General features: G+C 39.2%; 1 protein-coding gene across 6 annotated transcripts in view; it reads right to left on the bottom strand.

The window, feature by feature from the left end:
* The window catches only part of slc12a7b (solute carrier family 12 member 7b), a 115,573-nt gene extending 99,397 nt beyond the window's left edge, over nt 1–16,176 (bottom strand). For all 6 annotated transcript variants that reach the window (XM_052113350.1, XM_052113351.1, XM_052113354.1 and 3 more), the window contains exon 1: nt 15,993–16,176. In XM_052113350.1, coding sequence (XP_051969310.1) covers nt 15,993–16,164 — 172 coding nt within the window. In that variant the 5' untranslated portion in view covers nt 16,165–16,176. The remainder of the gene's footprint in view (nt 1–15,992) is intronic.
* Nucleotides 16,177–16,682: the final 506 nt, after the last annotated feature.

The raw sequence follows: 16,682 nt of genomic DNA, 5'->3' as shown, positions 1-16,682 counted from the left end.
ATAACCATCTTAAGACTAATGCTTTCTGAAACATCTTATGTGCATGGAGTGGAGTGGTGGTGGTGTAGTGGTCTAAGCACATAACTGTTAATCTGGTAATCAGAAGGTTGCTGGTTCGGTCCCCACAGCCACCACCATTGTGTCCTTGAGCAAGGCACTTAACTCCAGGTTGCTCCGGGGGGATTGTCCCTGTAATAAGTGCACTGTAAGTCACTTTGGATAAAAGCGTCTGTCAAATGCATAAAAAAAAAAAATGTGCATAAGACTTTTGCACAGTACTGTACATGCACAGCTAATTCAGACAAAAGGAAAACATTATTGGATGTAAAAATAACTTCTCATTTGTTTCCAAGCCTTCACTGATTTGTTGTTTGATATGATGCATTAATACAGATTTGATGCTGCCAGGTTTTGACTCAGAAGCATATCTTTAATAAAAATTTTACTTGACTATTAATTAACTGTATGCTTGTTACAAATTTTATAATGTGTTGTTTATTTATGCAAGTGGCTTATTTTTTCCAGACCAGATGCTTGCTTCTCTTTTGAGATCTGGCAATGCTGCAATTGGTATTTCACCCTCCCCTTAGTGTCGAGTACTGGCATAAACACTGGTGTGAAGGGCAGAATCTTTGTAATGTGTTCGCACGGAGTCATTACACTGACACACACTACACAGCACCAGAAGCCTTATACCAAGGAGAGCCTAAAAGCTTAGCATTTTGTATTTTGTATCTTGTTCAGACTTTGTATGAAATCGCACCGCGTGAAACGCTCGATTCGCGTTGTATGTGAACGCACCATAAGATGAAAATAAATACATTTTGACAAGAAAATAAGTACATGTAGTGACCAGTTTCAGCACTTTCAAAATATGCAGTTAATCGTGATTAACGATAACCAATTATGCGATTAATCATGATAAAAAAAAATTGCAACTGATATAATATAATATAGAATATAATATAGTATACAGTATTATGCAATAGTAAAATATTTATGTCGTAATTTCTTCACTTTCACACATTTAAATGCCCTTTGATTGAACGAGCCCTTATTTCTCAAGAGGCAAAACCTTTGATATTTCATTTCATCATTTTATCACTCCACAGAAATAGAGTAAACATGCGCCTCATCCTCTGTGTCACTGTGCGTTATTAACATTGCTATACAGTATAAACCCACTATGACCAGGAATATAAGCCATTACAGTGCAAAGGAGTTCACTATCAAAGTTTATATTTGTTCGTTTATATTTTCACGGGAGTTTCGGCGAGGGAATTTTGGCGTTTTCCAGGCAGGAGCTGATCTGGTTGGCATCCGCGTGCGGCTCAGTGACGCTCAGAGTTCAGCTGAGTGACACACAAACGTGTCATTGTTGACATTTATATATTCGCTTAAAATAACCTTATTTGGGCATTAAAATGTGATTGCAATTTAAAGTGCACAATAATCACAGTTCTCTCGAACATGATCAGAGTATTATTTAATAATCGTGACAGGCCTAGCGGAGAGCAAGATTTCCAGCGAATTACAACTTAAATATGAGTGTATTTCTAATGCAAAGCTATCCTACGTCTTCAGAAAACGTTGAATATATTGCATGAGTTCTGTGCACTACTTTTAAGGTACATTTTGTCATTTATGAAACTCGGCAGCATCTGACTCCATTCATTTTCATTGTATGGAAAAGAGCAGAGTAAATATTTTACCATCTGCTTGTTCTGTATGTTCCACTGAAGAAAAAGTAATACAAATTTATAAAGACACAAATGCATTTGTGTGGGAAGGAGGTATTGCCCCAAGTGAAGGAGTTGAAGTACCTCGGGGTCTTGTTCACGAGTGAGGGGACAATGGAGCGGGAGGTTGGCCGGAGAATCGGGGCAGCGGGGGCGGTATTGCACTCGCTCTATCGCACCGTTGTTGCGAAAAGAGAGCCGGAAGGCAAAGCTCTCGATCTACCAGTCAATTTTCATTCCGACCCTCACCTATGATCATGAAGGCTGGGTCATGACCGAAAGAACTAGGTCACGAGTACAAGCGGCTGAAATGGGCTTTCTCAGAAGGGTGGCGGGCTTCTCCCTTAGAGATAGGGTGAGGAGCTCAGTCTTTCGTGAGGAGCCGCTGCTCTACTCCGAAAGGAGTCAGTTGAGGTGGTTTGGGCATCTGGTAAGGATGCCCCCTGGCCGCCTCCCTAGGGAGGTGTTTCAGGCACGTCCAGCTGGGAGGAGGCCTCGGGGAAGACCCAGGACTAGGTGGAGAGATTACATCTCCACACTGGCCTAGGAACGCCTCGGGGTCCCCCAGTCAGAGCTGGTTAATGTGGCTCGGGATAGGGAAGTTTGGGGCCCCCTGCTGGAGCAGCTGCCCCCGCGACCCGACTTCGGATAAGCGGTTGAAGATGGATGGATGGATGGACAAAGGCAATTCAACAAATGAAATTGAAAATGAAAGTTATAACACCAAGCTGATCTATACAACTTGAGTTTATTAAGCGTTATACGAGACGCCCCGTTCCATTCAATGCTTTAGAAATGTTTTAGAGATGGAGCATGCTGACATAAAAATACAAATCCAAAACATCCAAGCCAAGAGCACGTTGTTCTTTAACAGGGATGATAAGAATGGAAACTCCCTACAGCGGGTATAATGAACAGGAAGAGGAACCTCATTTGAGACTTGGACAGTTACTAACTGGAAAATCAACACAGATCGGTTGAGATGACACATGGAGTGATTGGACTATAGTGGTGGGTTTAACGCATGTTTCCAATCAAGTCATGGAAAAACATGCATAACACTCAGAGAGGTAAAAAGAGCAAACCTAGTGAGTTGCCATGCTCTCTACGGTCTATACAGCAGCTACCTACTAAAGCTACAGCCATAAAATCATTAGAGATCAATGAGTGTTATTGGCTGCTAGTGTGCGTTCCTAATTGACTGTAATATCCAACTATATCCGGACCATATGAGCATTAATGTCTGTAATCCCATTTGTAGTTATTTGTAGAGGAGCTGGGTGATTTATCAAACTTTATTTTCAATTACGTTTTTGGCTGCCAACGATTATGAAAACAAGATAATCGAGATAAATTATTACTGTGCACATCCTGTTTTGCAATGAAACACCCCGGCACTATATCTTTAAAGCATCCTTTATTAACCTGTTGATACACGCCCCCTTTTTGAGCACAAACCATGAAAATTACATACCAGAACTTAAATGGTTGTATTCACGGGACCCTTTGGAGTTTGGACACAGTTGTCGTATCTTTTGAAAGAGACAATATGGGCTTTAAAAAATACAGCTTCAAGTTTTCAAGATGAAGAAGAAATTCAGAACACCAAAATTCAGACCCTCTACTCTTCCCTGTGGAACGGAAGCTTGAATTCTGACCCACTTTCTGTAGATCTGAATTTTCTTAGATATTGAATTTGGTGTTCTGAATTTCTTCATCATCTTGAAAACTTGAAGCTGTATTTTTTAAAACTGAATATTTACAGTGTAAGAACGCAGAACCAAAAATGTGCTGTTTGAAAATACATATTTATAAAATTATGCCATTAAAAAAAAACAATTCAACTTTGTTAAATATGAAATGTCCAGGATCGGAGTTTAAAAATTTCAAATTCAAACCCATTTAAAATGTAATATTACATTTGGACGAATTACACTTATAATAAAAATTCTAAATTCTATTATTCAGATTTACACAATTCGAATTCAAATTGTTTTGTCAGATTTCTGGCTCCATAAATTTCGATACCACAACAAAAATATGCTAATGATGCTATGATCGTGTGCTATTGAACACATACGTGTTTAATACATTTTTCATAATTATTATTATTTTCCTCAACTTTTAAATTAATTTAATTTAATTATCAAAATGGTGTCTATTCAATAATTTTTTTTAACTTTTAATAAGTGAAAATATGTCATTGCATTTTTTTTTTTTTTTGGCCAAACTTTGTGGATTAGTGCTCTGCTTTGTCATCTCAAACAATGCAAATTATTCTCAATGTCTGTGGAGTTTCCAAAGTATGAGCGGTCAGATTTATACATTCATTTATAAGTATGCAGTTCCTCCACACTAAGATTGCAGCCTTCAGCAGTTTAATAAATCCCATTAGGACACGTCACTTGGATTATTTGTCCATTTCAGTGTAAAAGGAGTAACAGAGCATGCATTCAAATTAAGCCTGTGAGCATTTTAAAGCTGCCATGTGTCAGTCATACTGTGTGCTGATACCGAACAGAGTCGCTGCTCGGTTTTACCAGTAGTGAAGAAAAACTTCCATCATTGCGTCTTTTTTATTTTAGTATCAACTTGGTACCGAAGTACTGGTTCTTTTAACAACACTAGTGTGTTACTAATGAATTATAAATGACCCATCGGGTTTTCATATAAAACGAATTTGCCGATGGTTTTAATTGGGTCAATAATTGGCCAGTAAATAAAGAAATGTAGTTCAGAACTTATATTTACAGAGATGTATGATATACAAAAAAATGTTCAAACTATGGACCTTTGAGATATTTTCAACAGTAAAATTACAATTGATTCTACAATTAAAGTTTATAAAATAATGATTGCGACAATAATCTAGCTACAGTCAGGTTGTGTGCATTCATCTGCGGTTTCGTCAGATTTAATGTTATTGAATACATCTTTAGAGCGCGCACCAGTATGTGACCCATTCTGTTTCTGAAGAGCTCGCTGAACTACACGCAATAGCAACCCCAGCGCAAGAGAGACGTGAACAAATGACTATTTTGAACCGGGTTTTTCATGAATCACCCAAAAACTCAGGAGCTCAGGTTAGCAGTTTGAATCAGATTCATTTTCTAAGCGAATCAGCCATCAGAGAACTCACAACTGGGAATGCAGACATTTCAAAATAAGAGTCCCTTGTGTATTTCGGCCATCTTTATAATTAAAAGTCAAGTATTGTGTAGCAGTTGTTTTCTTCTTCTGGTAATTATTGATTGGGATTGGAGTAGCACAATAAATTGCATTTGGGTTTCCATTGAATTTGCACCCCCTATTGTCTCTGTGTCTGGACCATCTGGTAACAGTAAAGACTAATGCAATTCTCTAAAACTATTTAAATATATATATATATATATATATATATATATATATGTGTGTGTGTGTGTGTGTGTGTGTGTGTGTGTGTGTGTGTGTGTGTTTGAGATCAAGCTTTTGACACTTAAGGACAATTCAGGGACTTGTACACAACTATTACACAAGGTGCAAACATTCATTGATGCTTAAGAAGACAACACACTACTTTAATTTCTGTACATATCTGTAATGTAGATTCTGAAGAGCAGAACTAAATAAAATAATCTCTTATATTTGTATAAATTATGAAAGGGGTGTGAACATTTGAGACAAAAGGGATGCAAACTTATCTTCTCAACTATACATATTGTTTATTAAACCTCCGATTAATGGGTTATCAGCGGTCTTACTTTTCTTCGGCTTTCTATCTTGTTTCTGAACAGCAATCTAAATTGAGCAATTCTGTGATTTGGCACCTAAAAACAGCCATTTGACTCCTTAATGTTTCAGTTTAGTAGCTAAGTTTTTATTTTTTGGCTGGAGCCCTGCAGGGCCACAGTTTTGGTAACTGGAAACAGATACAAGTGCATGTAGACAAACACCCAACACAAATATATTGGTGTTAAGGACGCTTGCTTGAGTCAGCTGTTCACAGTATCCTGACAGAGAAATACCCTAAATAAAAACTCCTCCTCTTTTGCAACCTTCCTGACCCTAACTGAAGACCACCCTCAAAGACATGAACTTCAGCCACCGGGATCAGACTACAACATGGTGGAAACACAGAGGTCATGATGCTTTAACCGCAGAAATTGACCAACATAGTTTGCGCATTCTAGTCCATCCAAGACTTTCAGATTCACCATGAACTTCAGGTGACCTCTCAGGGTCAAGATATGACCCCCACAGAGCAGATACAGTAAAGCACTCGTCTTATATTACCTCACAAGAAACAGACGTGTGGTGTGAGAAAATGAAATAAAACACTTTCCTAAGACACTTCTCTGTAGAGTTCTGTTAACTCTGCACTATCGCTCTGCTAAAACATCATGTAATATTTACTAAAAGTGTATGGTGTCATATAACCTATGAAACCATTTCAGTGTTATCTACAGCTTAAAGAATATTTCCAGAAATGCTTTCAAATTGTACATTTACAAAATGTGTACATTTGTAGGTTTGCCCCATAGACTGTATGTGCAGAACTGTCAATGCTTTATTATTTGTTTGTTGTTGCAATCCATGGGACGAGCCGAAATGATTGTTTCCAATAAACTGCATAACTGCATAATAAACTTCTAACTAGGGCTGCAACTAACGATTATAATCAATTAATCTTTGATTATTTCTACGATTAATCATATACACATTTTTATTTTATTTCCTGTATTTTATATAAAAAAAAAATAATAATTACATTGGTATGATAAAGGGCATAAGGATTTGGTTTGATTTACATTATTGAATTCCCAATTCTATACTCTCTAAAACTTTGAACTCATGAGTTGTGAGTTTGAATCCAGGGTGTGCTGAGTGACTCCAGCCAGGTCTCCTAAGCAGCCAAATTGGCCCGGTTGCTAAGGAAGGTAGAGTCACATGGGGTAACCTCCTCATGGTCACTATAATGTGGTTCTCACTCTCGGTGGGACGTGTGGTGAGATGTGCGTTGATGCCGCGGGAATAGCTTGAAGCCTTCACATGCACTACGTCTCCGCGGTAACGCACTCAACAAGCCACGTGATAAGATGCACAGATTGACGTCTCAGATGCGGAGGAAACTGGGATTCGTCCTCCACCACCCAAATCGAGTCACTACGCCACCATGAGGACTTAGAGCGCATTGGGAATTGGGCATTTCAAATTGGGGAAAAAAGTGCTCATTGTTAAGAGTAAAATTATTGATCGGAGATGGAGTGGGACAAAAAAAAAAATAAATCAGCCCAGCAGAGGGCGATAGTGACACGAGAATAGAAATATTAATAATTCTGCACAGTTGAAAAATACATAATTATGTTCGATACATATGCTTGTACACTGACACTAATTACATCCATTTAAGTATTTTAATATTATAGTTTTTGGAGTTGTTGCGCTCAAACTAATTTGGCTTCGGGTGCGTAGAGCCAAACATCAAAAGTTGCTAACCGCACACTGAATTGCAAATCAGACTAAAACGGGTCTTGCAAAAAGATATTTAAGCAATATCACACAAGCAAGAGTGCGATATGGCCCTATATCAGCACTGCTGTTATTCGGCCGCAGGACGAGTACCGTAGGTAATTACAGCAGTGCTGATATAGAGCCATATAGCACGATTGTGAGTGTGATATTGCTTATATATAACAGTTAAAAAACATGAAAAATCGAGTATGGACATAAAAACTAATTTGTGCATGAAACTACTTTCTTACGTGACGAATAAGAATCTGCCATTGCTGTTTCAAAACCAAATGATGCGTCCAAACCTCCATTAGTATCTCATAAATGTCACTTCAGAAATAGTATCACGTCTTGTGCTCTTGTACAAGTTATTGGATAAACAAGGACGGACGGCTGGATGTGTGTGTGTGTGCGTGTGTGTGTGTGCAATCACCTGTTGCCACACCCAATCAGAGATGCTGTCAGCTTTAACGCAGCTTTACGTTGCTTAGGACGCCTGACTGGAATCACTCAGCACATCCTGGATTCGAACCTGCGACTACAGTTGGTACACCATAGGTAGTCAGTGCGTTTACCTGCTAAGCTACCCAGGCGCCGACACAGAATTTTTAAACATTACATCTATATCAGTTGAGTGACACATTCAAAGTCACAGTGTGACTATATAACCTAATATTTCTAAATAGCAGAATTTCTTTAAAGCACAGCCATGTCATGTAGCTGGATATAAACACTGCCACAGACACAATAAGCTCTACTTTAACAACCTGCCTATACAGCGTCTGTCCTCTCTCCTCTAGGCCAGCACGTACACCAGCACCCAGCCCCTGGCTCTCTGACAACCTTTGTGAACATCGGACTGATCTCAGGGCAGCTGAGAGGAGATGGCAGAAATCTAAAGATCCAGCAGATCAAGGTAAGTATCAGTCTCTGCTTGCAACTTTTTCAGATACATTACATCTGCAAAAACTTCCTATTACCAGAACCAGATCAACAGCACCACCGACACTTGCAGGTTGTTTAGAACATTCAACACACTTCTCTGTCCTCCCCCTCCACCACCTGACACATCACTGACAGCAGATGTCTTCGCCACATTTTTACTAATAGGATTACAACCATCAGCAATATATTCTCAGCACCACACCCTGTCAAACACCTGTCTCCTGTATGCAACTCTTCTGTCTCTATGTTCTCTCCTCTGACTGACACGGAGGTCTCTAAACTCCTCCTGTCCAACCACCCCACCACCTGTCCCCTTGACCCCATTCCTTTCCACCTTCTCCAGGCCATCTCTCAGTCCATCCTACCTGCACTCACACACATAATTAACACATCTCTACATACAGGCACTTTTCTCAATACATTTAAGCAGACTCGAGTAACCCCGCTGCAAAAAACAACTGCACTTAACCCCACACAGATAGAACACTACAGACCGGTTTCTCTCATCCCATTCATGACAAAAACACTTGAAAGGGCAGTTTTCAATCAAATCTCAACCAGTCTCTCCCAGAACAAACTGCTGGATGATAATCGGTCAGATTTCAAAAGTGGACACTCCACCGGGACTGCCCTGCTCTCTGTCACTGAGATGCTGAGACGGGCGAAAGCTGAATACAGATCGTCCGTCCTGATTCTGCAGCCTTTCACACAGTCAGGCACATCAGATCTTACTCACAACCCTCTCTTCGCTGGGCATCACAGGAACTGTGATGTGATGAACACCTTGCAGCTAGTTTCAACTACAGTAACGCCTTCCAAAGTTAGATAACCATCAATAACCAACTTAATTTCAAGGCCACATCTCAAAGGCCGCAAGATCATGTAGATTTACACTCTACAATATCAGGAAGATACGACCCTTCCTCTCTGAACATGCCACACAACTGTTTGTTCAGTCACTTGTCATAACTAGACTGGACTCATTGCAGGCCTCCCTGCATGTGCAATTAGACCCCTGCAAATGATCCACATTTACATTTATGCATTTGGCAGACGCGTTTATTCAAAGCGACTTACAGAGCCATTATTACAGGGACAATCCCCCTGAAGCAACCTGGAGTTAAGCTGCGTACACACTGCCAGAGACTTTGTCGCTGCAGGTCGCCAGTGGCTGGCGGTGAAGTTGCTAGTGGGCGTTCCCACTACTGGTTGCCTAGTAACGTTTATAAATGATATTTGCGGATAATGTCATTCCATTGCTCTTGACAGCAAATCGCTTTTCTTGCCGCTAAAAGCAAACATTTTGGAGGGAAAAGACTAAATATAAATGGAATCAGTACATAAAATGCTTTATATCAAAGATGAACGAGAAACAAGGCGTGCTGTTTGCCATAGCGGCTGTTTATCTGCGGCGAAAACGCAAACGCCGGTCTGTCTGGGTCCACAAAACCATACAATCTCGGAGTCAGCACGGCGAGTACCACCGGCTGGTGCAAGAGCTGCGGCTGGATATACCATATCCATATTATAGAGCGCTGGAAAATTGCTAACAGCAAGAATTAGCCTTTCATCCATATTTCCGTTACTGCAGGAGCTGAGAGAGAGAGAGAGAGAGAGAAAGAGAAGGATCACGTGAGCTCTCCCTTCTTCTCTCCTATTGGCTGTCGCTTCCGTAAGTCGCTCTTCATTTCAATAAAGTTGAACTTGTCTCAACTTTGTCGCGTCGCTGTACACGCCCACATCTAGTCGCCAACGGTCGCGACAGCTCGTGTCGCCGGAAGTCGCTGTGCTCTCATTGAAAATGAATGGGATGGAGTCGCTGTTGCGCGCGATGTCGCTGGCAGTGTGTATGCAGCTTTAAGTGGCTTGCTCAAGGACACAATGATGGTAGCTGTGGGGATCGATCCAGCGACCTTCTGATTTCCAGTTTACCAGTTATGTGCTTTAGACCACTACACCACCACCACTTGTGCACATGTTACACCGCTCTTTGTCTGTATGCTGGCATACAAAACAGTCACTGGGTCTTTTTCAGCATACCTAAAATCATTTCTGCAGAGCTACGTGCCCACTAGAAGCCTGCAGTCGGCTAAGGTGCGTGGCCTTGCTGTACCAACACAAAGAGGCACCAAAACACTTTCCGGGACTTTCGGCTTCATCGTACCACTACTATACTAAATGTATTCTGATGCTAGTGAAACTTTGTAATATGGCACTTTTTCATACTACTGTCTTCTTAAGATGATTTGATAAAAGCGTCTGCCAAATGAATAAATGTCAATGTAAATGTCATAATTATTCAACCCCTATTGCATGTAGCTGTTTCTTAACTATGTAATGCTGCGTTCACACCGGACGCGAATAGCGCGTCAAATTCGCGCCTACCGCGTCTAGTTATACGCTTGACCACTTTGAATCCATTCGCGCGTCAAGAGCGAAATTGACGCGCGTAAAAAACAAAAGTTTGAAGCGAAATTTACGCGCGTGACGCTTAAACTGTAAACCCTCGCTCTGAGTTTGCATGTTTTGATGTCCACATGTTCTTGTTCAAGAAATTACAGTGACTGTAGCATTTCTATCGTAAAGAAGTGGACAAATATTAAAGATTAATTTGTATTTACAACTTACCAGGTTGCCCAATCTCCTCACTGACCCTCTTCCAAGCGAGGTCCTTTTTGTTCCTGTCTCTGTAAAAATATGAAGTGGAATCGTACAATTCTGGGTGACTGCTTACAGCAAGAATTCATTTTTCCTCCATAAGTTAGCTGTCAGTGATTTTGGAATGAAAGATTCCGAGCGGGAGTTTACATCACTTTACCTCCTGAGTGACAGCAGGCAGCTAGGCTCCTGATTGGTTAATGCGGCGCAAATTGACGCCAAAGTTCAGATTTTTCAACTCGGGCGGCAGACGCGAATTCGCGTCAAACGCGTGAATGCACAAAATGCACCATTCGCGCGTAACGCGCCAGACGCTCAATTCGCGGCATTCGCGCAAACTTGACGCGCGAATGAGGCGAATTCGCGTCTACCGCGCCGTGCTCTACGCCTCATTCGCGCCGCAGGAATTTTTTACGCGCGTAACGCGTCTTTGCATTGACTTAACATTGAAATCACTCACGCCTGACGCGCTATTCGCGTCCGGTGTGAACGCAGCATAAGGCTACACAAGTAATTGTTTTAAAACAAAATTAAGCCATCACTCTACAATGGCACATTATTAAGTTTTAAAATGTAAGTTTAGTGTCATTATAAAAAATGTATTTATATGCAAAAAATGCAATTAAAAATAAGCGGTCACAAAAGCTAATAAAGGGGATTATTTCATGCACGATTTGACGGTATCAGACGCGGCGGATGCAGCTGAGATTCGTCCTCCATCATCCGGATTTAGGCGAGTCACTATGCCACCACGAGGACTTAGAGCTCCTTGGGAATTGGGCATTCCAAATTGGGAGAAAAAGAGCGGGAAAATAAATAAATAAAAAATATATATATATTACCGCTTCCATTATCTTTTAAGCTGCATTAAAATGATGTGCGTTGTGAAAATAAAAATGACTTGACTGATTACAGCTGCTATGATCTTCATATTAGTAACACCACAGTTACATTTTTGGAGAGGTTATGCCGTAACCGCATAGGTTCAATGCAAAGCATAAACAGGCTTTATATGGCCTTAATATTAAAGGCCTTTGTCTTGTTCCAAGTTTGTTAGTAAGGGATATGACAGCATCGCCACATATGAATAGTGATATTCTTGACTCCCGTAATGAGTGTGTAACCCAATCCAATGCTCCCAGCCCAGCCATCTGGAAGATGACTCCCATTTGCACTTTTCCAACGGCAAGATGCTTTACATGCCAACAAATGACACTAATGTTTCTATAGACCAACCTATGCTCTCAAATCAACTGTTAATGCTTTTCAAGCTGCGATAAAAGCTTTTGTGAGTACATTACAAAAAATCTTGACATGATTAACACCTAGGAAAACTTTTGAAACAAGACGGTGAGCTTCAATTTTGCATTGTATTAGGTTAACTTTCATTTAAAATCTTACTGTTAAATTTCCTTTAAATTAAATTCATAGCCTACTTTAGACTTCTTAAGACTGTGACCGGAGCTGACGTCGACACTCAAAGACACTTTGGTTTTTAGAGGCCTTCGTTAACAGTGTTAAATATAATGAGGGACTTATTGGAAGCTTTCATACCTATCAAAGATAAAATATGACACCAGATTGAGAGAGATAGGGTCCGTAAAACACATTAAAGTGGCTATACACCTTCCTTCAAATTACATTGATGTGGACGTCTTTAAATAAACTCGGACGTTTACTGCATAAACTACTGAACTGTAAATATGATTCAGTGCACAAATAAACACCTTTAAAGCCATAAAAACAGAATGGCTCGTGTAAATCATTGCTTTTGTATTTTCAGATGTAGGTTGCTAGAGTTCTAGCCCAGGTAACAAACAGATGTGTCATGGTAATTCATGAAGACAGCTGAGCATGAAAACTGTCCCAAGACACGTCTACACAAGCCCCTAAAATTAGGCAGTCATGTAACAACAAACTGGCTTCATGATCCATAAAACACTAGGCTATCATCTAGTATGGCTTTGCTCTCATTTCATTCAGGACAATCAAAAGGGGTATAAAATGAATCATTAAGAATCATTAATTATTTCTGAAAGTGTGTATTTTGTTTTATATTAAACTAAACCCTCCCACAGGTGTGCTTGATTTGAACATACAAGTGAATGTTTTAATAATATTTTATTAAACTACTTTATGTTTTTTCATGACAAACATGTATTTACTTATAGAGCCATGAACAAAAAACTTGATATTACTGGTATTACTATGGTAAAATTATGGTAACATATAAAAATATGGTATTAACATAGTGTCATGGCCAAAAAAACATGGTTTTACTACGGTAACATCTAAATATATGCTATAACTATAGTACCATAAACATTAAACATGGTATTACTGGCGTTACTATGGTAACACTATGGCAGCATTTAAAAATATGGCTTTAACATAGTACAATGGCCAAAAATAGCAGTATTACTATAGTAACATTAAAAAATATGGTATTTGCATACAGGGCCATGACCAAAAAACATGGTATATCAGTCGGCCGGTATCGGTGTATATGTGTACCGATATACGCAGATATGAAAACCTTTTTTCAGAACATATAATGCAGAAAACAATGCTTTAGGATTGGTGTCATAACGTAGTTTATCCAGTAGAGCGCACTCCGAGCTGACTCTGAGCTGACGGTGGCTCTGCAGACAGGGTGGAGTTAAACAGTGCGGTGTTAAGCGGTGTCTTCTCGGTAAGTTGCTAACTAGTTTGTGAAATACACACTGGAAAGTTAATAAATAATGACCTCATCTTTTTCCCTTTTCAATATATCTAATATAACGTTAACCCTGTCCCTGACAACCATGTCACTCCCGTTTATCACATCTGTTTGTTGTGTTAGTCAGCTATAGTTTGTCAGTGCAGTCAGTAATGTAGCAGATTGAAAGGTAAACATCAGAGCATCTTTTTGCAGCTCAGCAGACAACGATGCGGTGGTGGATTGTGTTTGTTGTGTTTAGATTTCACACAGCGTTGTTACCTAGTTGGTGAGACGCAATGCTGGTCCATCTTTTACTCTCCGTGGCAACAAGCTCATAGCTAACTAGCTAACCATGTAGCTACTTCCAAAGATTGTCAGCTGAGTGGAAGCTAATGTGTAAACATTTATTCACCAAACTGTTTTGTTCAGGATTCACAGTTTGGTACCTCCTTCAACTGAACAATTCCAGTCGTTGCATTTACAAAATGTAATATTTAAAAGTCTGGTTTTCCACTGACTCGTACACTCGACAGGTGTAAATGCAACGAATGGAATGGTGATGGTGTAGTGGCTAAAGCACAGGGCTGTTAATCAGAAGGTCGCTAGTTCGAACCCCACAGTCACCACCATTGTGTCCTTGAGCAAGGCACTTAACTCCAGGTTGCTCCGGGGGGATTGTCCCTGTAATAATTGCACTGTAAGTCGCTTTGGATAAAAGCATCTGCAAAATGCATACATGTAAATGTAAATAAATGTGTAAATGCTTCTTGTTTTACAACCTGACCCTAACTGACTGGCAGTATTAAAATAGTCAGCATTTGACACACTAAACATACAGTACTTGTTTATTTAGCTATTTATTTTATTTAGATTTATTCTTTATTTTAATGGTCAGCATTTGACTGATACTGAACATTCAGTACTGATGTTTATTTAGCAATTTATTTTATTTATTCTTTATTTTAATGGTCAGCAACTGACTGATACTGAACATAGAGTACTGATGTTTATTTAGCTATTTATTTTATTTTTATTTATTCTTTATTTTAATGGTCAGCATTTGACTGATACTAAACATACAGTACTGATCGGTCAAGTATCGCCAACGTTCTCAAAAATCACATATCGGTGGAGCTCTAGTTATTGCTATGGTAAAATTATAATAACATCTAAAAATATGGTAATAACATAGAATGCCATGACCAAAAAGCATGGTATTACTGATATTACTATGGTAAAATGATGGTAACATAAAAATATACCAATAAATACCATGGTATTAATGTAGTATCGTGGCCAAAAAACATTGCATTACTATAGTAACATCTAAAATATGGTATTAACATATAGAGCCATGACCAAAAACATGGTATACTAGCATTACTACGGTAAAATTATGGTAACATATAAAAATATGTTATAACTATAGTTCCATGTCCAAAAAAACATGGTATTACTGTAATACCATGGCCAAAAATCATGGTATTACATAAAAACAGAATAACAATACAGGGACTATAACCAAAAAACATGGTGTTACTTACCATGGAACTAAACATGGTAGTATATTTAAAACAATTATCATAGCCAAAACAAATGGTATTTTCATGTTCAAAAATCATGTTATTACTATAGTACCATGTCAGTATGAGAAAACACTTCTCTTACGGAGTATTTTTTGTTTGTTTGTTGCAATCTTGCAGTTTTAAAAGCACTTTTAAATGTGCATTATTCTGCATTCAGGATGCGCATAAGCGGTTTTGAGCTACTCTGTTTGAAGCCCTTCTTATTTCTTACTTTTCTTGCTTTGATAGTTGTGTCCCAATTTTGAATATTTTATTTTAAACTTCGCTGAGATGGTTAAATGTTTGAGCAGTAGTAATATACAATTACAGTTGATGCTAAATGTTAAATTATCAGATTACAAACTATAACTGAAGAGCAAATGCCTAGGATATTTTGTCTGAAACAGTCTCAGCTGTCACTTTATTCATGACAGAACATGTTTAAATGAACATGTATGTGTGTGTGTGTGTGTGTGTGTGTTATTGAACAGCAGCGAAACTAACGGCCATGGGGAGTTAAACACCCTGAGGGAAATGACAACAATAAATAACATATGACTGAAATAAATAATATTCCATATATGAAACTCTTCAATTAGCTTAATTATTTTTGAATACATATATCTTTCGGAAAAAGTTCGATTGTGTGTAACCTACCTCATTTATTAATGCCAAATCGATTGTGAATCTTCATTTCACTAACTGATCACCATTTTGACACTTCGCGCCACAATTACAGTTAACTGTTGCGCGGGAAACGCCGCAGAGTCGCGCGAGCGCTTCTGTTATTATCAACAACATATAGCGGACTGCGCGTCAAGCCTGCGCTTCGGGAGCGTTTTAGTTCGACGAGTCATGTTGTTCGCAGTGTTAACCCTACCCTGCCCGTCTCACCGTATTTGTTGGGTTCTCTGTTGTACCGGAGGATGGGCACCGATCTCTGCCACTCCGCGTGTTCTCCTTCACAATCACCGGCGGCGTCAAACACAGAGTCCTCGTCCGCTCCGTCTCCACATGCGCTCTCATCGCCGTGCGCCACCGGCACGACCATAAATCTCTCGCTCATGTTGGTCGTCCGTGGATGGGACCTTGTGTCCGGTGTCTGTATAACTTCAGGTATCAGACAGTTTACGCCCGTGATTCATAGCCGGTAATCTGACAGTTTGTGTGTGCACGCACCGAGGCGTGAGCGTATGAGGCGCTTCGATGCAAATTGTGACGCGCTCATTGGCTGATAGCGGACGGTCCTCATGAATAATTAAATGAGCTAAAAGACTTTTAAATATTTGCAATGAAAGTAACAAGATATTTCAGCTTTGTTGACTAGTTTATTTTTACATAATAGTTTAGGTGTATTTATTTGTATTTTTAGTTTATTTATTATTTATTTGTCATTTTTTAAATGTATTTATTAGATTATTTTACTATTATTATTATTATTTTTACCTTGTCCCTTTGTTTTCTTCTCCCGTTCATTTCCTTCATTTCTTTATTTAGGCTACTTCACATTATTTATTATTTTCTATAATTGCCTTTGCTATACTTTATATGCTTATGCAGTACTGTATACATTAACAATCATGC

This window comes from Xyrauchen texanus, chromosome 41, assembly GCF_025860055.1.
Source record: "Xyrauchen texanus isolate HMW12.3.18 chromosome 41, RBS_HiC_50CHRs, whole genome shotgun sequence".
NCBI lineage: Eukaryota > Metazoa > Chordata > Actinopteri > Cypriniformes > Catostomidae > Xyrauchen > Xyrauchen texanus.
Note: the sequence above shows the minus strand (reverse complement) of the source record. Positions and strands in the feature narration are given on the sequence as shown.